Below are 25,651 nucleotides of genomic sequence, written 5' to 3' on the forward strand. Positions count from 1 at the left end.
AAAAGGGAAAGAAAGTGCTTTACCCAAGGCTTTCCTCCGAACCTGCAGCAGATTAGAGTGATTTGTAGAAACTTTTTGGTCATTTTACGAATCCTTGAGAGAGAATTTTCTAATTTCTTGTCTCTCGAACGCACGAAAGCTGTATGTAATGTCTTTAAGTTCGTAGTTTTTTTGTTGTAAAATAGTAACAAAAAATCTTTCATAGCACCGCTATAGAAAAACATGGTTGATCCCTCTGTCATAGGAACCGGTATAACACGAAAGTGGAACGTCTCTTCACAGACGTAGTTGAGCGTTTGTTGTGCATTCTTGCACCCCAAGGGCGAAGGAATGAATGCTGCAGCAACAAATTGTAATGTCACGTGAAGAACGGCAAGCAGCTCGAAACTTGTAACGCGCTGCCCAAACAGAAAGGACGCACGTAACGAACATACACAGGATGAGCGCTAACTAACTGTCACATTTGTAACTTATTTCTCTGTGAGCTCCGCGCTCTTTTCGCAAAAGCGGCCGCTGCAGTGAGCCAAGTGACCTTTGTGCTCTCAACGCAGGACGTACAAACCACCGCGATCACGAGGTAAATGTACGCACGAGCGACCACGCCTTGTAAAGGCGGGCGCTCGTCGCAATGGCGACGACCTTTAAAGCGCGCTCTTTGAGCCCTTCGCGCCATCTCGCTAGTGATAACGAAAACACGCTGCAACACCGATCTCTCAGTACCGCCACCGGCAAATGGTGTATATAAATAGCTCGCCGTTAGCATTACAGAGAACGTGCCGTCCGTGGCCGAATCGTTTCGCTCTGCGCGCTGCGGAGCAAGGGGTCGTAAGTTCTATTCCCGGTGACAGAACTTTTTATTCTGTTTTTTTTTTCTTTGCCCACTGTTAGTTTTTATATTTTACAACGTCGTATCCGTGACGGAAATACGTCAGTGGAGCCGTGGTGGACCCCGGCATAAAACACTTTCCTGTTAAAAAGGGCAGAGAAACCTCCTTATTGGAAAGCGGAATGGTCAGCCGTCCGCCGCTGCGTTACAATGCTTAAGGTGCTCGACTGCCGACCCTGCGGTCGCACGTTTGAATCCGGCCGCGGCCGGATAATTTGGATGGAGGCGAAATGCTTAGAGGCCGGTGTACTGTGCGATGCCACTGCACGTTAAAGAACCCCAGGTGGTCGAAATTTCCGGAACCCTCCACTACGGCGTGCCTCATGGTCATATCGTGATCTTGGGGCGTAAAACCCCAGATATTATTACATATCCGCAGATCATACGCACCCTGGGATACAGCAATGCCATTTTTTCTGCCTACATTTTTTTTCTAATGTACATTTTTTAACGATATGCTCTCACACATCATTGACGTCCCGTTTACTGGTTTTCCCATGAATTTAGCGTGCGATTGGCGTGATTTTGTTTTCGAGCTTGGTTAGCCAGCAATGCTTTTTTTACAATCTCACATAGTTGACTGACCGCGGCGCACATAAACAGACTGCCGCTGTCAAAGAGGTGATAGCAGCAGTAAAAATGTTATATCCCTTTAGTGCCATTGTGATTATAGTCTCGACCTCATCTTTGACCACATACAGTCCCTTGTTTCTATGTTTCTTTTGTTCTCTGTTTTCTGTGCTTCAACAGCACAATTAAATGTTTTATTGATGTTTGTGAGGTGGCAACAGCGACCATGTTTCACATGCCTTACGGTCGCTTCTTTATTTTGTTTTTCGTGCGCCTATCTCTCTTTATCTTCCGGCTTTTTTATTTTCTATACCGTGCGATTTACACAGTTCGGAACAAAAATCATTGTACTCGCCTTTGGTGAATTGTTTTATTAGGACTGAAAAAATAAGTGAAATAACAATAAAATAAGTTTAAATATAAATATAAAATCAAAATATGACCGCGTCGCAAGTTGTTGCCTGTAAAGGCTACTCTGCCGCATACAGACCCTTTATGTGGCAAAGCATCACCCCATGGTCATCGTCATCAGTGAGTTTGTGATGTTAATGCCCCGTGTCGGAAAACGATGACACAAGTGTGCATGAATACCATTGAACTATTTTAGTTGTTTCTGAACTAAATACGAACCCGCCGCGTTGGTCTAGTGGTTATGGTGCTTGAATGCTGACCCGAAGGTCGCGGGATCGAATCCCGGCCGCGGCGGTCGCATTTCGATGGAGGCGAAATGCTAGAGGCCCTCGTACTTTAATTTAATGCACGTTAAAAAACTCCAGATGGTCAAAATTTGCGAAGCCCTCCCCTACGGCGTCTCTCGTAAAATATCGTGGTTTTGGGACGTAAAACTGCAACAATTATTATTAAATTAAGTACAAAGTCAGCAACAAACCCAGTAATAACATTATGTTGGGCACTTTCTTTGAGACGCCTGAAGAATGGCTTAAATCAGTTATTCTAGCAGGCTGCAATCTACGCATAGGAGTATTTGATCAAAACACTCTGCGTGATAACGGCCATTTCTGCTCTTACTCCTTCGAGATTAAGTGTGTTCATATCTACAATATGCCGCCAACGATGTACGTGTTCTATTCGTGCTTGTGCAGTAATAATAATTGTTGTGGTTTGATGTCCCAAAACCATGATATGATTATAAGGGACGCCGTAGAGGAGGGATCGGGAAATTTAGACAATCTGGTGTTTTTTAACGTGCACATAAATATAAGTGCATTAGCCTCAAGCATTTCGCCTCCATCGAAATGTTACCGCCACGGCCGGAATTCGATCGCGTGAACTTCTGGTCAGCATTACAGCACCAAAACCCCTACACCACCGTGGCGAGTCTACTAGTGGAATAGCAACACGATATGTTTTTGCTGCCGAGGAAACACCGCACGGGCAAGGACACTGCTGTCGCTTCATAGAGTCATATGTGGACGACCAACAATTCAGTCTACGCGTTTTATGTTTATATGGGATCCTGCTGCAGTGTTAGCCCGAGAGAGATATGGTAGTGTAGATAAAGAGAATAGCGATTTCAACGATGTTTGTAGGGTTATTTGTATTACAGCAATCACCTTGTTATGTACAGCCAGACGTACACTATCGTCCGCGTCCACATTGTCACCACGTCGTCATAACCAACAGCTGCTACCGAAAACAAAACGCAGCACGTCCGTAAAGATACGGGACATGTAAGAGCACTCCGATGTCACACCGACTGCACCTTGTTCTCTTTACTGAATAACACGAAAGATTAGACGAGGCGTGTGGTGAGTGCTCTTTCAGTGGACACTAAGCTCATGTACCACTTGCACAGGACAATACTGACAATACTGCTTATCCCCTTTACACTGGGTTCATTTTTTAACCGGCAAACCTCTCGGTCGTCATGTCTAAACATAAATATAAGATGAAACACTTGTGTGCATTCTAATTTATATCTGACATTTGATCACCCTATACGTTAGAACTGCACTGTGCTTTCATTTCTGATTCTCGTAGCTGCATTATTCGTGCGCTTGTGCTCGTATTTGTTTAGCGCTTCTTAATTTGTTCTTTTTCTCTCTTTTCTTGTTATTTGAGTAACGAATTCATAATATTGGAATGGGTTGCCCTAAAGTAGCCTACGATGTCAATTGTTCGTCGTGGCAGAAAATCGTGTGATAGAAAATAGTTAACCTCACCACGTCACGTAACGATTACGTCATTATGACGTAATGAAGTTTCTTGATCTGTGACGCCCTGATGTGAGGTCATAGTTTGCTTCGAGAAGGTTACGTGGGTCTTTTTTTTTGCGTATACGCGGACGGTGGCCGCAAAGTGAAGGACGTGCCCTTTAGAGATCCACCATAAAAGAGTTAAACTGAACTCAGTAGTTAACAAGTTGTTTTAGCAGCTTCCTAAAATTTACACTTTTCTCTTGCTTTTTCAGCCGCCGTCGCCGCTTCCAAGGGATACATGGACGCCATCTCTCGGCTAGCGCGCCATGCTCACCAGGCCACCTGGGGAGGGTGCACGGACATAGGTGAGGGCCCCTGGCGGCAGCCCGCGTAACTATTGGCATGCCCTTCGCACTTAATCGAAAGATTACAACAGAGGGTGATGTGTAGTTGAATAAGGCGTGGTCCCATCTTTCGGTGCGCATGTGTTTCGATGGCTACAGCGGGCGATACGAAGACGACATTCTGTTCATTTAGATTATATTCCATGGGAAACGGTATATGACTGTAGTTATATGTTATATTTAATGCCCTTATGCTAAGCATTCGATCAGTGCTCGGCTGCTGACCCGAAGGTCGTTGTTTCGACTCCGGCCGCGGCGGTGGCATTTCGAGAAAGGCGGAGTGCTAGAGGCCCATGTACTGTGCGATGTCAGTGCACGTTGAAGAGCACCAGAAGGTCTAAATTTCCGGAGCCCTGCTGCTACGGCGTGCCTCATAATCATATCGTGTTCTGGCGCGTAAAACTCCAGATATCAATATTATTGTTATAAGCCCTCGAACAAAACATGAAAACTGCCAGAGTACACGCGAAGTGTCGTCAACACTAGTACACACCAGCATGTATAAGGGTTTCATTGTTACAATTATCCAATTAGACGGCCCTGATAAAATTGGGAACTCCCTGCTGTTACAGCGACCGAGTTCATAGTAGGAGCAATCACTTATGTCTGATGAACCATATCATTAAGGGGAAAGCCTTAGTCGCCTCATCAAATGCAAAAAGTGAGCCTCAGCGTTGAAACAAAGCAAAAATGAGACAAAGCAAAAAGCTCTTCCACTAAAGCACTACGATGTAACGTAATTGATTGAGAATAATTAAGAAGCAAATGACAATAATTAAGACCTAAATGAAAGTAATGTAGAGTGATTCAAGGTAATTGTGAGTAATTGAACGCAATACAGATAGCTCAAAGCAATTGATAGTAATTTGCAGGAACTAAGATTGATTCAGTATGACGGCAAAATAGCGCAGACGGTAAAATAGGGCAGCAATTATGGCTTTCGCCTTCAAGTCGGCTGAGCATGAGGTAAGGAACCCTTTCAGTTTTTTGTCTTAATAGAAGCAACTTGGAAAGAATGTTAATTCGTGCATGCGAAATAACAAAACAAACAAAAAAAGAACTTCTGATGACATGCTAAGGGTAATTTTAATACTATAATATACCGTTAGATAATTTAATTCGCGAAGTCGTCGTTTTACTGCTTGCATCACACGTGGTTGCACGCGTTGATTTGTTCGACGTAGCGTTTTTTTTAACATTACGTTGTCTACAATTTTAGGGAAACACTTTGAAATGAAAGAAAACTTAATGACACAACTAAACAGGGACTTACATTGAAAATCTCTTTCAGCAAAAACAGCATGTCATCACGCAATGAGCTATGTAACCTTTCTAAGACTAGTTCAAGTACGAAACCAGAGCGTGGAAAGTGAGCTTGTATACGTTCCCGAAGTAACGGAAAAAGCGAGTAAAAAACCATGCAAGAACAGGCCATTTAGTGTGTTCCACATTTGACGCATCTAAACATTTTTCACGCAGCGTATTCGGCACAACGCCCTACACAATAATTTGCATTTCTATTTAAATTTCTTTCAAAAGAAAATGCTCTGAAGCATCTTTTTCTACCATTTATATTTGTCCGAATATCTAGTTTTCGTCCAAGTCTTCTACTCTCTGTCGAAATAAAGTGCGGGAAGGTTACTTGCTCATGAGTTCCAATGGCATCACAGACCCGTCGTCTCCTTTCGCGCAGGCATCACATTTTCCGCGTTAATTTATCCAAGCGGGGCCTTCACTAAATTGTTGCCGTTTCTCGCCGCCAACTTCAATTACACCTGCTTCGACAAGACTAAGAGGACTTACCGAGCGACAGGTGATAGTTCGATATTGCGAGTGACGCCTTATACTTATTTCAGACTGTCTTCCTGCCTCTCTGTGTGCCTATATATCCGAAGCGAACCGTGACCCGCAACGTCGTCTCTTATGGACTTCTTGCTTGTTTGTTTGTTCGTTTGTGTTACTCTCGCTTGAAAGTCATTCACGTTTAATATGCTTCGCCAATTTAGAGAAAAGCGTGCAATGTTAAATCGATTTTCTATGCTCTTATTATTTTTTCTATCATTGATTTTTATTGTCCACGTCTTGCCGTAGTATAAAACATTCCATCCGTCCAAGAAAGTACTTCTCTCATCCAAATTCACTGTCGTTCTTCTCCATACATTTACGAGAGAACGAAACCCGAACAGATGGAATGCGTGAAGGTAACACCAACAAATCAACAAATTTATGGACACTTATAGATCAACAAAGAAAGGAAGAAATACACATATACCCACAAACAAAGAAACAACAAACGAGCAAGTGCGTTTCGCTTTCGCAGTTTATGCGTTGTTTATAAACCCATATCCTTTGTAAGCTTGTCCCCTTTAGAAGCGTTGCTTCTTATTTATGCGATCTCCGCCACCTCTGTCGTTCTGTTTTAGAACACCGTACGTTCTGTTCCCGTCTTCTTCTCTTTGTCCTTTTTTTGTTTTTTTCACCGTTTAACTTTGTCGATCTCAGCCTTAAAGCGTCTCTTTTTTTTATGCACCAGCGAGCTGAAAAAAAGAAAAAAAAAACATGAAGGAGGAAGAGAAACAATCAGCTTCGGGTTCCGTCTTTCTCCTCCGCCAGGGTCGCATCTCTGTCGTTCCAAGCGCCCCTTCAATCTCACAGCCATTCTCTGATGTAACGGCGTCGCGAGACGCGTAACTCTTGAGTACAGACAAGAAAGGTGGCCCTCTCCCTTCTCGTTCTTCCCTTCTCTCTCTTCCCCAATACAGGAACAAAAAATAACATTAAATCACTGAGAAAAGCAACACACAAGGGGATCGACGAAACACTATCTTCGCCTCGATGTCACGTCCAAAATCCCGCAGCCAGCTTTCAGCATGCATCTGCAAAACAAAGTCGCCTTTAAAGGTCCTTCTCCCTACCTTCTATCCCAACATCCCTATTGTTTTAGGGATCTACTTTTAGCGACCCCATACTCCACACACTGTCCTGCTCAGTCCTTCTAGACGCCCTTGCTTCTTTCTCTCTCTCTCTCTACATCGTTTATGCCGTTTGCTCAGTGTTTGTCGCAGGCCCACCCTCGGGTGTGGCGTGCCTTGAATTGCGAACGCCCACTCAACTTCACCTCCGCGCTCTCTCTTATCCCGCCCCCACGTTCCCACTTTCTCCCCAGAAGCCATCCCTAGACTACCGCCCCTGTCGGGGCAAAGAACCCGTCTCCCTCTGGCTTGTTTTAGGTTCTCTAGGCGCGGTAAACGTGCAAGGAGACGGTGTCTGAATTTCCTTTTCTTGACTTCGGGTCTTTTCGTGTATTATTATTTTCTTTGCGTTCTCCGTGTTCCAGCCTTCACATAAGCTCGTTTAGGCGTCCGTGCTGTGTTCCTTAGCCTGTTTTGGATGAGCTTGACATCTTGTTTAGGCCAGGCTTTGCCTTCAATGTATATTTGCATTTTACTTTTCCGAAGAGTGAAGGCTGAGATTTCGTTTTGGGGAAAATTTCTTGTTTTCACGCGTTCTTCTATCAACATTTAACTGCTATTTCAAAAGCAATTTTTTTTTTGGTCGCGAGTTGTTGCCTGTAAAGTGTACTCTGCCGAACATACATCATTTATGCAGCAAAGCGATCAAAAGACTGCCACATTTATTGGCTCAAAATGCCCTGCAAGATTTTTCGCAGTATAGACGTAATTCAAAAATGTCTCCAAGAATATTATCCAATCTTTTCAACTGTTCTAAATAATATTCAGTGTTGTCAAGTAGGATGTACAAACTGTCACACGAAACCGCAATCAAGACGAAATATACACTAGAACGCCGATTTTATTTTTAATGTATAAAGCTCTAGTGAAGCCTTTTTCGACTATGATCTCAATCTGTTTTCTTATATTTTAATATTGCACTCTTACGTTTTCTTACGTTTTGGTAACATTTAACCGAGGGTCTCGTTGCAGTATCTGATGGTGATAAAGTTAGCTGTATATCGCTTATCGTAATGGATTTTACGAACGGAAAATGAACTGACACTGAAACTGGAAGTGCTATCTAATGCCACTGTTTTCTTCTTCACATTTTGTCTTTCTATATAATCTCGCTGCATTTTCGCGCCGTTCTGATTCGACTTGTCGAGTCAGAAAGTTGTGACGCGTCACGCCTTATGCCACGTCATTCTACGAAAGGGAGACAACGCGTACGAATGAGCACTACGCTTAAGACCTCAATGACAGTGGCTTACGCAGAAGAACCAAAATAAGTAGCGCGAAATTAGAAGAATGGATGATAAAAACAATATTCTGTGAGAGAAGAGAATTAATGAAACGCCAAGGGATCTCTCACTGATATAGCTTCTGAGGTATAGGGCTGTTCACTAAGACCAGCCACTATTATCCAAATGTCAGTAGTTTACTGTACGGAGACACAAAAAAGAACGGTACGAATGTTAATGAAATGATGAATATGTTAGTGCGGTTTGCTACCTCAGATCCCGAGTGTTTATAAGGGTATACAAAGAGATGACACAGGCACACGTATAGCACGTACATTCACAGACCACGCACACATACACAAAATATTACGCGCAGTGTTTGGACAATGACAGAGGCTTCTTCGATTCCTTACAAGGCAAAATAAAGAAAACATTACCATAAAACTGACCCGTTCAATAATCCGATAAGATTTACGGAAACATACGGCCATTTGCGCCACAGTAATTAGGTACGAAGCTTATCGGGGACAAGGCTTATTCTCAAGTGGAGTTGTACTGCTTCGATTCCTAGAAATGTTCACGTAGCTAAAACCGGAGAAGTGCTTAGTCCATAAAGCCAAGAAAATATTCGATGGAACATAAACGTTCTCGTATTGTAATATATAATCCTCGTAGATGACACTTTGCCTGTTTGCGAGTTACTCACTCACAGGACGTGCTATATTGTTTTTTTTTTAATTGGCAAGAAAAGTACTTCACTTGCAGATGAACACTTCCAATGTATGCACGGATTTTGCTTCTAGACGTAAATTTCGTTTTCAGACGCACATTCACTTGCAAGTGCGCATTTCGCTGGCAGAAGTACGTTTCGCTTGAAGACGTGCAGTTAGCATCAAAAGTTTATGGAACACGACAGGCACAAAAAAAAGCTTATTATTCACGCTTCTTCTGCGCGCAGCCTTGAACTTATTATTTCCGGCCTGTTATAAAATGCCTTAACGATTCGTACTGTGCGATTCAACCGAATACAGTCACAAATAGTTGGGAAATTCAAAGTTTTCTCATAACTAGTGGTCTCTGAACTTTTGACGCCGGCTACATTTATTTGTACATTTGCCTACTTAATTTGCAGACATGCATTCTGCTTAGCGTGCATTTCGCTTGCAAACGTACACTGGCGCCACATTTCTGCTGTGTTCGCTATAGGAAAATATACGACGCAAGCGGTTCATCCCCTGTTCTGCGCCCGACATGGCGCCACCACACCGCAAGGGGGTCTAATCCTCAGGCCGTCGCCGATATGACTGTGAGGTGGGGATTGGAAAGCCCGCCAAAAAAAAGGGGGCGATGCTCATACATTTACGGCCGGCCTTTATTGCGCTCCAACCTATACCGACCGGACCAACCGCGCGTTTTGAAGAGAGTGGCAGGACAGGGGACGACGCTCCGGAAGGGGGTGGGGGGGAGGAGTGTCTTGGGGGCGGAAGAGGAGGAGGGATAGAAGAGAGCTTGCCTGGAAATTGCGCGGATTCCTTCTTCCGTGGAGCCCCCCCCCCCCCCCCCCCCTGGAAATGACGACACTCTGTGGTGCCCAAGAACGAATGGTGCAGGCTGTATATATAGCATAGAGAGATGAAAGTCCCCGTCCTTTTGCGTCCTCGCGAGGCAAAGTCGGAAGCGGGAGGGAGGGCGCTACGATCGCCTCCCCGTCGTAAAGTGAGGGCCCGGGAAGTTTTCCTATTACTCCTTATATCTGCAAAGGGGGGCTGCACGAAGCAGTGAGTCCGAGACCATGGTGATCTCTCCCGACCAATCAAAAGTTAGGAAAGTCAGAACTTGCGCACGTGCTGTTCTCCTTTGTCAATTTCCTACGGTTTCCTACCAAAACTTACTAGAGAGAACTCTACACTCTTGAGCAAGCGACGACGTTGTGTGACAACGTCATCATGTGAAGTCGTGTTATGTGATGTCATAGTCACGTCATCATGTGACGACGATTTCTCGCATCGCTCGTGTTGACTCCGCCGAAGCCGACGGTCACTTTTCCAGTCTGATGAGGCATTTAAGTCCTTCCCCTTGATAACCTTACTGCTAATTGGTAGCATCTACCCCAAAGGAATACCTTCCTAAGTGAAAAGAGACGCTCGGACAAAGCAGAAGGCGTCGAGATCATCTGAAATTCTAAATTCGTTAATTGTTCAACGCTACGAAACCAGAAGCATGACTAAGATATTAAGAAACTCCGTCAATACACACACACGAGAGTTCATGCAGAGTTCTTTCAAAGCGCAAATTGTGCGCGCAGCGTCGGCGCACCGTATTTCGCTTCCTTTCCATTTCGTTTCCAGGGCATAATCAACGGCACCACAGCTGACAGCCGCAGGCACGGCGGTTAGAAGTTGTTAATAAAGAATTATGGAGCGGAAGCCAATGAGGCGACAGCGCAGACAACGCCAAAGTTTGGCTCTCCTTTCCGTGACCCAGAAAAAGAGACAGAGCACCGTTTCTCGTTCGCAGACATCCCCGAACGTGCCGTTCAATTTAATTTCGTTGGCCAGCTGGGGACGCCAAAACAATTCGGCGCGACTTGGGAAATCAAGCTAGCTCCTAAATTGGCGAGGGAAATCATCCTCTAAAATACCGAGTATGTCTCGCAGGAGTTGGTTTCCCGATCAGCTGAAAACTGTTCTCTTATTCTCTTCTTTTCGTTTTGCTTTGCTAAATGACGTATTGCGGTCTTTCAGTCGAACGAAACTATCGCTCTCTTACTGTAGTGTCGTTTTGCTCAATTCCAAAAAGAACGGTTGAATGAACGACTCCAAGCTTGTCATATAATTTGCTGTAAGCTTCGACTAGCTGAGGTTAGTGACGTCTGAAGGAAAAAATGCCCTTGATGGTAAGTTCAGTGACGTTTTCGATGGTTTAGGAGGCGGAATGGTAGAGGCCCGTGCACTTCGATTTAGATGCTCGTTGAAGAACCCCAGGTGGTCGAAATTTCCAGAGCCCTCCACTTCAGCGTTTCTGAGAAATCTACCACGGCGTCCCTCATATTCATACCGTTGTTCTGGGACGTAATACCCCAAGATTTTGTATATTAGAAGTTTTGAAAAATTCGTGGACACGGTGTGTCACTTGAGCATGGGCGTCGGCAGAGGGGTGAAAAAGGAGCACTTGGCCTCCTCAAGCTACACCAGTGCTCTTCCCCTCCCCCAGGCGCGACGCAACACGGGTTTACACCACCCAGGTCAAAATCCTGCCGACACTCATGCGCTGGAGCCGACGTTTCGGCAAGCGGACTTCTCTTCTTCAAGGCTGCAACTGCTTTCCGGAAAGCAGTTGCAGCCTTGAAGAAGAGAAGTCCGCTTGTCGAAGTGTCGACTCCAGCGAGACCCCGTATTCACGAATTTTTCATCTCTTCAGGCTTCCATCTTTCCCTAAATTTCTGACTTTTTTGGATATTAGGAGTTAGAGTCTTTTTATGTAGACCCTCATGAACTATTTTATAATACGTGCACTTTAGACAGTTTTCACGGTATAACAAGTTGGTACATCATTACGATTGAAAGATACGTTGCCACATGCAGGTTTAAGGATGGTATTACAAATTATGCTTAATCACTGTCTGGCAATTCTCCAGCAGAGATTTTTGCCTCTTTCTATTTCTCTCTCTCTTTGCAGGGATGGAGCATCACTTTTAAGCTCTTAGTTTCTTGTTTTTCTTCTTGCGATTTTTGCTTAGCAGATATGTCGTCTTTACTTGCCTATTTCAGAGTGGGTGGAAGCATAGCAAAATTCGGTGACCCGATGGTGGCTGGCAGCGCTGGTCCGTCGAATTAATTTCGAAGAGAGAGCTGTGACCGCGTCTCGTCGTCGAAAGTATATGGGGGAATGAAGACGGGATGAAAGGAATATGCGCTGAAAGGAATATATTTTACGCCGCAGGCATTCTCTGTGATAATGTGCGTAGAAATGGCGGCGAGCGTTCGGAATCGGCGCGATTCTTAACACCCACCCTGGTTTTCTACAGTATAGCAGCCCCGCCCGATATATATATATATATATATATATATATATATATATATATATATATATATATATATATATATATATATATATATATGTATATATATATATAGGGTGTGTGCCTTTGAGTGCACTAAAAACCAGAAGTATATTTTAGCAATAGTATATTCTTGATATACACCGCATAACGCTTCGTACCTTAAAGCGTGCTCTGCCGCAATAACAGTCATTGCAAGGAGAAGCCCAAAAACTGTAGCGCCTGGAGTGCGTAAAATGCGCATGCGCATTTGATAGCTCACATCTATCCGAAGTATTGTGGCAACACCACAACCAACTTTCGCCACCTTATAGCCAGCCGGCCAGCCCTGGCATATGACCTTGGCAATACTGCACACTATTAAGCAAAGCGAAGAGCGTAAAATGTGCGCGAACGTCAGGAGCGGGCGAAGCGCTCGAGCGTGGTGACGAAACGTTGGGGGAGAGTGAGAAGACGGAGGAGGCGAAAAGGGAGAAAGAAAAAGAGAATAGAATGATCCAGCTGCTTGAACTCTTTTCTTCCGCCGAGTCCCGAGCGAAAGCTCGCCTGAGCTCATTCCCAAAGCAGCCCGCATGGCGGGAGACGTCGCTAGCCTAACCATCCATCCTCCAGTTTCTTGCCCTCGCATTTGCTCCTCGAAATCTTTTGCTCCTCGGTGTGAAACGAAGCCCCTCCTCCACTTCACTCTAGCCACGCTTTTTAGTTATGCCCGTAGTTCCAACTCGCTTTGTTCTTTCCAATCCCGCTGGGTTTTAACCCCACTTTTCTGTCTTCCTTGTTTTTCATCCACCGCCATTTGCTCTTCGAAAGCGTGGTTTCCCCATCGTCTCGGCTCTCTTAATTAAACCTCTCTCCTCTGCCCCCTCTTTCCTGACAGCGAGGCTTTTCACAAAATGCAGACGCGCGGCCGGGCTTAGTGCCGGCCACGTTCCATGTCAGAGGCGTGCGTACTACGCCGCGTAAGTCACGGCAGCGCCGCGGGCGGACCTGTCAGTAACCTCTACATGGAGGATATGCCCCCATTGTCCTCTCCGAAGCGCCCCTTGGTGGCGAAGTGGGAAGAGGAGAAGAAGACGACCATCTCAACATGGAAGCGCGTAAGGCGCGAAAGGCTGCGACTGCAAATGTGTGTGTGTGTGTGTGTGTGTGTGTGTGTGTGTGTGTGTGTGTGTGTGTGTGTGTGTGTGTGTGTGTTGGGAATCATATTGCGTAAGGGAGAGGAAAAGAAGCGGAGAGGGTGAAAGTAGACGGTCTTAGCTTTGTTCAATTGAATTCAGTTTATTTCTGCACGCTTTTTTTTCTTTTCTTAAGAGGCGGGACATTGAACTATCGACTTCCGGCTTTAGTGGACGCCATGCAAATATATATATATATATATATATATATATATATATATATAACGGAGGAAACGTCAGAAAGAGGAACAAAAATAAAGAATGTTCAGAAACACTCCGGAGTCGCATGACAGAATACACGGGGTGTTTATTTTCAATCTTTGATCTTTCGTCGTCGCCGTCACCTTGTCCTTTTCACATGATTCATTTAACTTCATTTAGAAGAGTACTAATATTTTAGGTTCTCTTTATTTCATGTGATGCGCCCTCCGCTGCCTGAAGACTGCTTTTCAACAATGGCATTTCACCTTCACGCTAATCCGGTGTCATCTTAGATGTGTACCTTGGATTACTCCCACGTTTGAGTTTGTCCATTAGTGGTTCGGTTTCTGGGCGACACAGTACTACTGGTCTGGTGATCTCACTCGACTTTCATTTATTCAGGTTCTCCAAGGGAACCATAGTTGGAGTCTTCCGGCGTTTGCGGCGTGTCAGAAGGAAGCAGTTGGGTGCATGCGTCGCACAACACCGTTGCAACCAAACACAAAAAAAAGAAAACGAGCGTCGGCTGAACACGTGATTCCCCACGTCAGAGCGCGCGTTCAGTGGAGGCAAAGCGGCGACAGCACAGACACTAAAATGTACAATGGCGGCTGTTTTAGATGTGAAGCATCTTATAGCGGAGTTCAATCCGGTGGTGGTGGTGGTGGTGGTGGTGTGCGGCGTGACCACTCTTACTGCGCATGCGCAAGCCATCTCCACACACCTCCTCTTCCTCTCCCCTCCCCTTCTCTCCACCCCCTCTCCCCTCCCCCTCTCCACTCCCCCTCTGAAACGCGGGCTCTGCATGCCGAAACGCTGCTTCGCATCGCCTCATGGTCCCCTTTAGCGGGAGATGGTGTGATTTTTCCTCATCTCCTTTGCCACGTGATAATAAAGTGGGATTATCTATCCCTACGTGCATACAAGTGAGGAATTAAGTTCATATACATCATCATTATGAAGCGCAAGAAAGTTCAACGAAAGATATTTTAATGCACCTTCTTCTGGGCGGCTTACCGCATTATTCAGATGCGTGCTTGAACTTCTTCACACTATCGCTCAATTCCTTTCTCACTCTCCCTTTTATACCGGCGTTCGTCGGAGAACTTTTCACTTCGTGGATTTTGAACGAAGGATTTGAGCGACGCTCACATTACTGGCTTTCTGGTTCTTTCCTGCCAACTTCGCACACTTTCTTAGAACCGGTGCCCCCTATATTCGCGGCCGCGCCGTCATCTTGACAGGAGAACTTGGGCGGCGTTTGGTGCCTCCTAACGAGCCCGCAAGGATCGACCGGAACCGGAAATGAACCCCCGTTACCGAAGGCGAAAAAAAAGTTCACATCCGCACTCGTGAAGCTTCACCCTTACCTCCAATACCACCATCCCCCTCCTATACAGGGGGGGCGACTAGGGGGGGGGGGACAAGTAAGAGTGAAGGTTTTCCTTCATTTCCATTCGTTTCCCTCGCAAGCACAGATGACTTGGACTCCGCGAGAAGTGAATAACCTTTTGGCTTTCTTTTGTTGCACTTCTAACCCCATCGTGAGTGTGACTTAGAATGGTATGCAAATGAGGTCGCATCGCGCTGCCTGGAGTCGTTTATCTTCCACTGCGCATTGTATCCAGTGGATAGCTTTAAGAAAAAAAAAACTCCTCGTATTTGTGACTCTCTCATGGCTAACGATTTGTCATGTAAGCGGTGGCCCGGTTTGGCCTGCAACTCTGCGCTCAGGCGGAGTGGAATTAAACCATATATTTTTTTTGCATCGCCTAAGCACTCACAACTCTATCGAACCGGTGGGGCTAATACTAACGTGAGTTAGTTTTTACTTCTTAGTTATAGTGCCACTATTACTTCAGTCGTTGTCCCAGTATTGTGTTAACGCTAGGATGGACGCTATGCCAAACTGTACGAGTTTGTGGGAAACCTACCACAGTTACTCGCCTAGTACCAGCTCTGTTAGGTAATCTTGGCAAAGCTTTCACTGTGTTTAGGGGTTGTTGGGTAACTGATGATTGATTTTTGGGAGTACTGGGTGACGTGGCTACTGTTACTTGGTCTGTGCTTTCAAGGTAATAGCAGGTTATCAGAACTAACGGAAAGTAACGCTAACGGATTTCTCTCACGTTTACCGCTGACTTTCCAATGTTTGTTTATGTTATACTTGTAAAATTTCACTCGCTTAGCCTCTGTTGAAATTATTAATTTTATTAGACAGTCTATCAGCGCTGAGCGGACAGCGCAGTTCCAAGATGTTCACTTATGACGTTCTGTTCAATGCAGGACCGTTCCGTACTAACCAAGATAAAATTTTGTTTGACTTCCGCATCATATTTATTGTACATATTGCATCTTAAAGACAAGGGAGATGCGTGGGACGAATCAAGCGTTCTTAGTAGGCTTAGCTTCAGTCAATAAAAATGTGAAAAAAAAACCTAGCATATGCTGAGCGCCCGTGAATGAAATTCACACCTTGATGTGTTATTCTGTCTACGTCACTGCCCGGACATATACTATATTCATAATTGATTTTTAAGGCGCAAAGCAGGACATACACAAGAAAGGACACGGGACGGAGCGCCACTAACAACGCCACTAACAGTTGTTAGTGGCGCTGCGTCCCGTGTCCTTTCTTGTGTACGTCCTGCTTTGCGCCTTAAAAATCAATTATGAATGTACACCAACTTGCCCAACGAAAAGTTCTGCTAAACCATATACGATATGAACAGCAACAATTACGTGCAGTACAAGCTAGTCGAAGAACCACCGCGAACAACACACGAAATACTGCAACAGAAACTACCAAAAACAAGATCCTTATATGCTGCGTACTATTTCACACACTCGCCTTGATGTTTGGGCAAATCCGCGCAGGGCTTCGATTGAAGCCGCAGGCATAAAATACAAGGGTATTGGGTTGGAACGGGCTCAACAAAGTCCTTACGTCGTCGGAATAAAATAGAAAATCGCGTTTTTGTATACAAGCCGCAATATTTCCCTCTTTTCCCCGACTTCCCTACAGCCGCTCTATCACAGTTCAGTGTGCACACGCAGGAACAGACATGAAACCGGCGTGGGGCATCCCAATATTCCCTGAAACAGGCGTTTGCCACCGGACATCACCAAAATGACGGCGACTACGCTAGGAACATAAGGAAAGCGGGAAAAGGGACAGCGAAAAAATACGGGGAGATTAAATAGGGAAGAAACGGGAGGGGAGGTGTCGAGACGCTTTCGCTTCGTGAGGAGGACAAGCACGAACAACTTCCAGGAAAAAGAAAATTAACGAAAAAGCAACAGAGCATTCGGTGCAGAATCGGTTATGAGAACCTACTTCCTTTTTCTTTCCCCCACTCCCTACACACCCCGGAGCGTCTTCCAGACTGGCGAATTTTTCGGGATCTCGCCCACAGTACTGAACATGACCGGCACAGCCATGGAACTAAAGCGCGGGGGTGGGTGAGAAGAGAAAAAAAGGGAGCATAGGGAAGAATAAGAAGGGACGGTGGGGAGTTTTTAAGAACGCTTTTGGGAAAGGACGCGTGGGGGATAGACAGAAAGAGCGAAAGCTTCTTTCCTTGCTCTCCACTCACTTCCCCTTTCCCCCTATGAACGCCGCGAACTGGGAGGAAAACGGGCTCCCCATTTTCATTCCCATATCCCCCGCCGTATATTCGCGCTTTACATTTTTCGTACAGCTTTCCGTTCGACATCTCCCTCGCGAGTCGCGATGTTCTTTGAAGCTTTACGCTTGACGCTCAGCCGTGTTCGCAGCGCTGGCAAACGACAGAAAGCTCTCTTCTTCGCCTTTTCCCTGTAGACAGGAGCTTCGGTGAATCTTTCTCCATTTTGCTTCCCTTTTCTATCCCTATTCTCCGTGCACGCGTTTTGGGAAGCCGCCTTCCCCTTTTCTATATCCCCATTCTTCGGGGTGTGGAAGAACTCGTCAACTCTGAAATTGCGCGTATGTATTAGGTAGGGAAGAGTGAGGCCCGGGGGGATTTTTTTCAGGCTGGCAAAGAGAACGCGGTGGTGGGGATTTCGAGGGACAAGGGGATTTGCCCGTCGACGCGTATCGAATTCGCTTAGCGGGCGTTAGTGCGTCGTTGCCTTCTTACTTCTAGGGCAGCCACCCACTGTGTTCGGTGACGAAGAGTGGGTTTGTCGGGTGTGGGCTTAGGCCTCGACATCCATGCATGTTTCGTGTTCTGTACATGCCTGTCAGAGTTCGCGTCGTGCGCATGTGAGTTATAGCTTGCTTCTCTTTGCCGCGACGCTGCGCCACTTTATCTTAAAAATTTCAACTTCGGCGCTCGTAGTCTTTTTTTCACATTGAGGCTTTATACCTCTCGTTGGTCGGAAAGTTTCGTGACGTAAACATAAAACTATCGTCCTCATAAACGGGTATGTGCCACAGAAATTGGGCGACAGGCGGGCGACGTATAGAAAGGGGATTAGAGAAAGAGAGAAAGAAAGATAAGGAAAAAGAAAGAAAGAGAAAGTGAGAAAATCTTACGAAAAAAAAATTCCTCACGAGGTGGTGGTATTCGAACCTGGGTACCCACGATGCGAAGGCAAGCGTCCTAACCACTCGGCTCTACAGGCACTTTAACAGTTCAAGGCAAACGGCATATCTTTCTTTGCAATCACGCATACAGCATAGATATTAGTATTCGTTTAAAAAACGCAAGCCACAAAACAAGCATCAAAACCGCGTGATGGATGATAAGGCGTCTGTGAACAATGGGAACACCCCCCCCCCCCCCCCCCACGCGTTCCCAGTAAAGATTAGGTTGCAGCTCCTTTGCACTTCACACGAGAGCTTCGAATGACGTCAAACGGCCTCTTCTTCCGATTAAAAACGGGATAACCTTCTCGTATATATATCTTTTGTGTCATGAACTCATTCTCGGGGACATTTTTGAGCGGCGAACTTGGCACGCAATTTGATTAGTTCGCTGCTTGTAGAAAGGGGGCGACCGTGAAATGACCTTCCAGCCCGTTATTAAAAGTGAGAGCTCGCAAAGTCGTCGCTGTCGCCGTCCTGATCCGGAGCGTCGCGCGACGTTTAGCGGCAACGCAATAACGGCTCTTGTTTAATATTTTTTTTTGTTCACCTACAGGTATCGACGACGTGCTGTGTAAGGGCTTGTGAGCGTCGATAGCGTGTGATGAACTTTGCGGGACGTTAGAAGACGTGGCGAGTGCTGGTTTGTGGAGGTTATTTTTTATTTTTTAAACCAGTACTCGAGAACGGTTGGAAGGGGCTCTCGCCACGATCAGTTTTTTTTTCGTCAACTAGCCTCGAAGACTGAACATATACTTTGAATTCATGTGTACTTCACTAGACATCATTGTACTAATAAGGCTCAACAGGTCGCTCGCGTTCGTTATTCGCTATCAATGGCATTTATCTTATTTACATTAATAGTTCTATTACATCTAAGGTTCTATTACATCTTTTACAGTCCAGCGTTGCGGCTATATTTATATTTTCTCCATCTGCATTTATGTCTCTATTTATATAGTGTACTGCTTTTTACGTACGCGCATATCAACGCCAGTTCTATGGTACTTTTACCTGTTTTTTGTTTGATCAGTACTGTAAACGCCTCTTGCTTGTCTCTGTCGCTGTCCAGTTAATGTTTGTATCCACTGCGAAACCCAGAGCTTATGTAAGATGGGCGCCTACGGCTGGTATCACTACGTGAATGTCCTGGTATTATATTTTCAGCAGTTTCCGGGCATCCCTTGCAGCGTACAACACAAGCCTCGTCCTGTTGTGAATATTTGTCCCTCTGATGTTTGTTTTTCTTCGTGGTTCCAGCATAAGGCTCCATATAGCAAAGCGCTAACCCGGCGTGACTCGAAGATGATTACCCTTATTAGGCTCCTCATTGAATAGAAGTGGCTCTCAGTATTTACCTAGCCTGCTCGTTATAATAATAATATCGCTCCATCTTATACAGTCCACCATGTTGGCCGTCTCTTTTCCTTCGTAGATGCTTCTGTTTTTATAATGCGCAGTTACCTACGCCTGCAACGTCTCCTATCGCAACAGCCTCGTCCATGTTTCAAATTCTCAACAGGAACACCATCTACACGTATTGTGACAGGTCTTATGATTCATTCCAACATGACACTTCCCTCCTCTAGGCCAAGTGAGAAACGAAAGCTATATCTTATACTTTTTTTTGTTCCTCCTTTCTTCGCTACGGTGCTATTCGCAACCTTCCGGGCTATTATGCGTCCGGTAACGCCGAAATCCCGTGCGCGAGCTCTTTGCTATCGCTAGTCGCCAGCAGGCCCGATGTCCGGCTAAGGGAAAGCTTTCCCGGCCGAAGCATCATCCCGACTGAGGTGTCGTCGAAAGGACGTACGCCGAACAATGGACCACGTATACGCGCACGGATACGGCTCAACCCCATTTCCGGTTCTGAGCTCGGAATGAATGCCACGCTATCCGACTGACGCACAGTGACGATCCGAAATGAGCTTTGCCCGGAACGAAAGCGTAGGGAAGCTGCGGCTGCCAATGGGGAATAGGAGGTGCGTCGCGGCCTTCCCTAAATCCTCCTTTCGCTGAAATAGCATTGCTTGACGAATAAGCGAAACGAAGCGAAACGAAGATAGAAACATTAGGGATTATTTGATCAAATCCTTTGTAACCCAACAGGGTGGTGAGTGTTTTGTAATGTGCACTGGTACCGCCCGATAGGCCTCGAGCCGTATCCAAATAGGCCTCAAGAAGGCAAAAAATATTAGTTTATGTGGTATTTGTAAATTGTCGGGTACGCAGAAGTTGAGCTATCTTACCCTAATTAAGTTTCCACACCAACTGACCCTGACCTCATAGACTACGACTTCGATTCCAAGGTCTGCTCCAACTGACACTCGTCAAAGATGAATTATACCTCACTCTGAGGGAAATGATGTATGCATACCAAAGCTTCGTTGGATGCTATACAAGACTGTGACTGTGTTCGCTTGCAATGTGCAAAGCCACAAAATTAGGATAGTGATCTAAGATAGTTGTTTGGTGATAGATACTCGATGAAAAGTTCACTACACAGAATTAACCGATTAAAAGCCCAAGCAGGGCGACGGGCGCCAAACTGTCAGCTGGCCACAAATTGTAAGGAATGCTTGTGTTACTCGAATATTACTTATAGTTAATAGGCAGAGCAAAAGAAAAAGATGAAATGCAGAGTTAGCAGAAGTCATCTAAAAATATTGTCTGAAATTTGCTTGTCTAATCCTCCAGTGTCGGTACGACCCATATTAGAGGATCATCTCTATCATCATCATCATATCTATCATCATCATCATCATCAGATGAAGAAGAGAAAAAAGCGTAGGGAGGGGAACACGACTGGTCAGTGGTGAGGAGCAAATACTGAAGAAACAATTCGCGAGTTTCCTCTTGCTTAGTTACGGTGGCACGAGCGTTCCAAACGGCGCATCGCTAGAGCTATATCCCCCATAAGGGTATTACGCGCTTCTGCGAAACGAATTGTGTTGTGAGAGCAGGTATTTATGGGTGTCTTCCGTCAGGTGGCGCGGGCAAGGTATATTAGGCTTAACGCACAACACAGTGTACACGTGTAGGCGAGAGAAAAAAAAAGATATACGTGGCTGGGCGTGACAGGAGGGGCTCTCGCCAGTCTCAAAGGTACCGGCTTTGCTCCCGTCTAGAAAGAAGCAAGTGATACCGCGCAACAATAGCCCCAGGTAACACGACCGGAGCGATGTGCTAGCCCTACCCTCCCACTCCTTGCTTGTCGACACAAGAGTCGAGCGAAGAACAACAGGCTCAGCCGACAGGTCAATACGGGAGGGTGTCACGCAACACGATGAGACCAGTATATGGTAGCATAGACGTGGTACTACGTAAAGCCTTGCCATTCGGGTGATCCGAGAAAGAAAAAAAATAAAGAAACCGAAAGCAATCCGACCGACATTCGATCTCGACGGCTGCGGAGCGGACCTTTTTTGTCTGATTGAGCTCTAAGTGCTACGCCGTCGTCAGCCACGTTGGGTGGGTTGTGAGACGTTTCTTGTTTGCCCCGCGTGGTGTCGCCCCTGTTCCCTTGTTCATCCGGGGCTCTATCGCATTGGGCGGGGAAAAGAAAAAGACCGCCACTTTCTGCTGACGCCACAGAAGTACCGTCTATTCTGTAACAATCCTGCCCCGTCCCTTCTTCTGCCTTACCGTAGACGTCCTATCTTTGGACATACACACTGAGATACAGTGTACACACATAACGTTAGCCTGCTCGACTGGAATGGTCTTTTTGCTGGCGGTGTCCAGTTGTCGGATTGGGGCGCCCACCCGTTTAGTGCATATCTATCCACTCAGTCTTGAGCACTCGGAGCTGTATAGATTGGGATGTGTGGTGTGGGAGCGTCGTGGGCTTGTTGTACAACTAAGCAATGGAGAAGCAAAAGGCGAGCAGGAGCGAGAAGTTGATTGTGATTAGGCATAACGGGCTATCCGTTTGCACAGGAATATATATATTCGTGTATCCTGTACCGAGCCTTTCGATTGCACAAGGAACACTACCATTCCTGTTATTCAAACAACTGCAACCGGAAAAGATGAACTAGCCGGTGTTGTCGTGTTGTTTCTCTGACACGTGTGTCACTTCTAAATGCTCTGCCCGGTCTCCAACTTTGTCTATGTTAGTCAAGGCAGACGGGAATGGTTAAAGATTAGGAGAAGCAGTGCAGTATCAATTGTGATAAGGCTCATATTGTTTTGTGTGTTATGACACGGTCATAATCGCAGTGTTAAAACGTGTCACCACCTCATAGTGACATCATTCCGCCATTGGAACAATTTATTATTTCGGAAGGTACTATGCAATAATTTGGTTTCTAGTATTTCGAGCACATCCGAATAAACGAATGACTCAACGAATCTGCAATTACGTTGATCAATCGCCACTCAATCAATCTGTGAGTCGACGGAGTATTCAAACGGCTAAACTTGTATTCGCCCTTCTAATTCAAATACGCCCGCACTAGTGCTCCCGTAAACGAAATTGTAACCACTCACAGCCTGACGCAGAACGAATAATTGTGTGGTAAGACCAAAATAAGGAGGCGACCTCAATCCTCGACTGGTAGTGGCACTCTCGCACATCCACGTTCGTGTGTCCTGCTGTACTCCTTGAGTTAACTTCGTGGCCTCTGAGATCCGAAGCTGATCTCAGAGGCCACGTAGAAAGAAGCGCGTTGTTGAGATCTGCTCCACCAGGTGCCGCAGCGATCCCAGATGGTCACAAGAAAACCATCTGCTCTTTGAACGAACTCATTCAATTAATTGTCATTAATTATCGTAACAGTTAATCAGCCTTTATCATGAGTAAACGTATGCTCCTATGCCACGAGCATAAAAGTATTACTCTTAACTTGAGCCAAAACCGTCGGTTTCCTGCCCGTTTTATTTTTAAAAACAAATTTTCTAAATATTCGAGAGACCGGAAGCATGTGTTCGACCGGAAGTGCTTCGAGGGAAAACAAGAGTGTCAATCAGTTCTCGTGCCCCTAAAAAAAGCGAGGGCACTTGACCTGCGGGCATCCATCTTCAAAGTACACTCGCCAAAGCGCAGAGGACACTTTGGGTCAGTTAGGGGAATGCTTATGCACTGATGGGAAACAGCACTTCCAGATGACGGCGACATAAAACAGACGATATGTGCGCGAGAGTAAACAGACGACACACGAGCGAGTGCCGCGCGCCTGTCGTCTGCTTGATGTCCAGAAGGGGAAGGCGCCATTTTCCTTCCATTCGCCCCTCGCGAAAAGTAGTCGCGCACTGGCAGTCGCCGTATGATTCGCAGCACTAAATTATTATTAGAGGTTGCGTACGCTGGCGATTGAGGTCATGTTAATGAGAGACACAAGCTTGAGCGCACGGTAACGTGCCACCTACGTGTCACATCGAGTCAACATGTGGCACCACATGGGCACGCATACTTGCAACACCCAACCGTAAGCGACGGTGCTCGTGGGAACATTACTTTGAGCACCGCATCGACAAGTGGTAAGTGGTGCAAGTGGAGTGCACATCGGCAAATGGCTGCCATAAATGCTGCCATTTCTAGCCGTGAAGTACGAAGTAAGTTCGTCAAAGAATAGATTGCAAAAAAAGTATTCTAGGGGAGCTACGGCACGCGCGATGGATTAGCCGCCCATATCATGCACTGCCAGCATTATCCAAACGTAGCCAACCTTAATACAGCATTAGAAAACGAAAACGCTACCGAATAGTAGTTTACAGTAGCCAATATAGTCTTTTTTTGTTAAATTGCGACAAGGCTTGCCCTTAAGGCATAGCACGTTGTCTGTATATGTGTAATAAACGGGGGCTGTAAGGCTTGCGTTGTGTATCCAGCGGTCATAGCTAGTCGCGACAGCGCAGTTACATAACATTAGATAGTGCTGGTTCTGTGCGTCCTCGCTGCCTCTCCATTGTCACCAAATGTTCTAAACGACTTCGTAAAAAACTATTCTGGCAAAATTAAGCCATCTTCTAGTCAAAAGTTTCAGTTGATTACAGTTTTGTACGATATTTTAATAACTCTAGATTTACATCAGGACTATTATCTCATGTCATACGACTTCAATAGCGTTCTTTTTTTAATTTATGCCTTGAACGTTGGTTCCTTTAGTAGTGAGCCCCCTAGAAAGACTGCTTCCAAAACCTCAGTTTGAATTCCGCAGAATGCAAAGAATATTTCGCAACGAAACGACGCGTCACGCTTTTCCGCTCATCATGTGATTCCCATGCATGCTAAGGAGTCTTCTCTCATTTCGTTTAATGGCTGCCGCAGAGAGCGGAAAACGCGCGCTCCCATCTCCACAACGAAGCAGCGCACAGTTCTGCGACCACGCAGCCTCCACTATTTCCATTCGGAGCACAGTATCATTCTAACTCGTCCGGGAAGGAAACACGCTAGCGTAATCGTGCGCAACAGCCACTTCAAACGAACGAGAGAAACTCAAGAGAGGCACCCCAGTCCCAGCGAAGCCCTTAGCGCAAACTGCCTTTCTCGCGCCTCGTGTCCAGCCGTACTAGCGCTGGCTAGGGACGCCGGAACCCGTCGTTGGGTGGCGCAAACGAAAGCGGACATGACGACGCTTATCGCCGGCTCATCTGCGCGAACGCATACAATGTGCTCGGTGCAAGCTAGCAGACACGTGCGGCGGAAGACGGGCGCTAAGGGGGCTCGGTGGCTGCTCTAGACAAGGCGAGCAAGCCTAGGCCGGGGCCGGTCGGCAGGCGAGGCTACGTCCGAGGCCAGAGCTCCGCAATTAGGGTATATTGCCGTAATTCGGAAGCCTCGCCCCACGTCTCTTCTGGGTGTCCGGGCCGTTGATCTTTTCCGCAGCGCGAGCGAGCGTGGCGGGAAGCCGCCGTTAAGGGGGCGATGCGAAGAGGAAGCATGCGTGCTTGAGGGAGAGATATGGGGACACACTGGTGGGAGAGACGGCAAGAATAGAGAGAAAGGAATTATAGAGAGATCAAGACAGAGAGAGAGAGAGAGAGGAATGTAATAGACAGAAGGAGGACTGTAACGGAATAGCAGAGAAATAGAAAGAGAGGAACAGTTCAGAGGTGCAGAAAGAGGGCCAAAGAAAAAGGAATAGTGAAGAGCTCTAGAGAGGCCAATAATAGAGAGAACGAGAGATAGAAATGAATAGTGGAGGAAAAAGATATAGAAATGGTGGGAGAGGGATAGAGGAGAGACACAGAAAGAGGGATGTACGAGAGACATGAATAGCAAAGAGAGCGAGAGAGAGAGTGAGAGGTGATAAATAATAAATAGATAGAAAAAGATGGCTGATCCCTCCGTCATAGGAATCGGCATAACACGGTACAGCATGAAAGACCGCAATATTTTCGTTGTTCTTTTTTTAAGGGAAAGAGGTGCATGCAATCATTGATTGGAAGACATACGTAAGCATTGTTCAAGCGTGCCACGCCGCCTCA

At 46.0% G+C, this 25,651-nt stretch overlaps 1 protein-coding gene across 1 annotated transcript in view; it reads left to right on the top strand.

Annotated features, from left to right (window-relative positions):
- Positions 1 to 25,651, top strand: part of LOC119400248 (brain-specific angiogenesis inhibitor 1-associated protein 2-like) — a 170,539-nt gene that overhangs the window by 102,601 nt on the left and 42,287 nt on the right. Inside the window, 1 exon segment of the mRNA XM_037667259.2 lies at positions 3,888 to 3,980. Within this exon segment, the coding sequence (XP_037523187.1) occupies positions 3,888 to 3,980 (93 nt within the window).

This window comes from Rhipicephalus sanguineus, chromosome 7 (assembly GCF_013339695.2).
Source record: "Rhipicephalus sanguineus isolate Rsan-2018 chromosome 7, BIME_Rsan_1.4, whole genome shotgun sequence".
NCBI classification, from domain to species: Eukaryota; Metazoa; Arthropoda; class Arachnida; order Ixodida; family Ixodidae; genus Rhipicephalus; species Rhipicephalus sanguineus.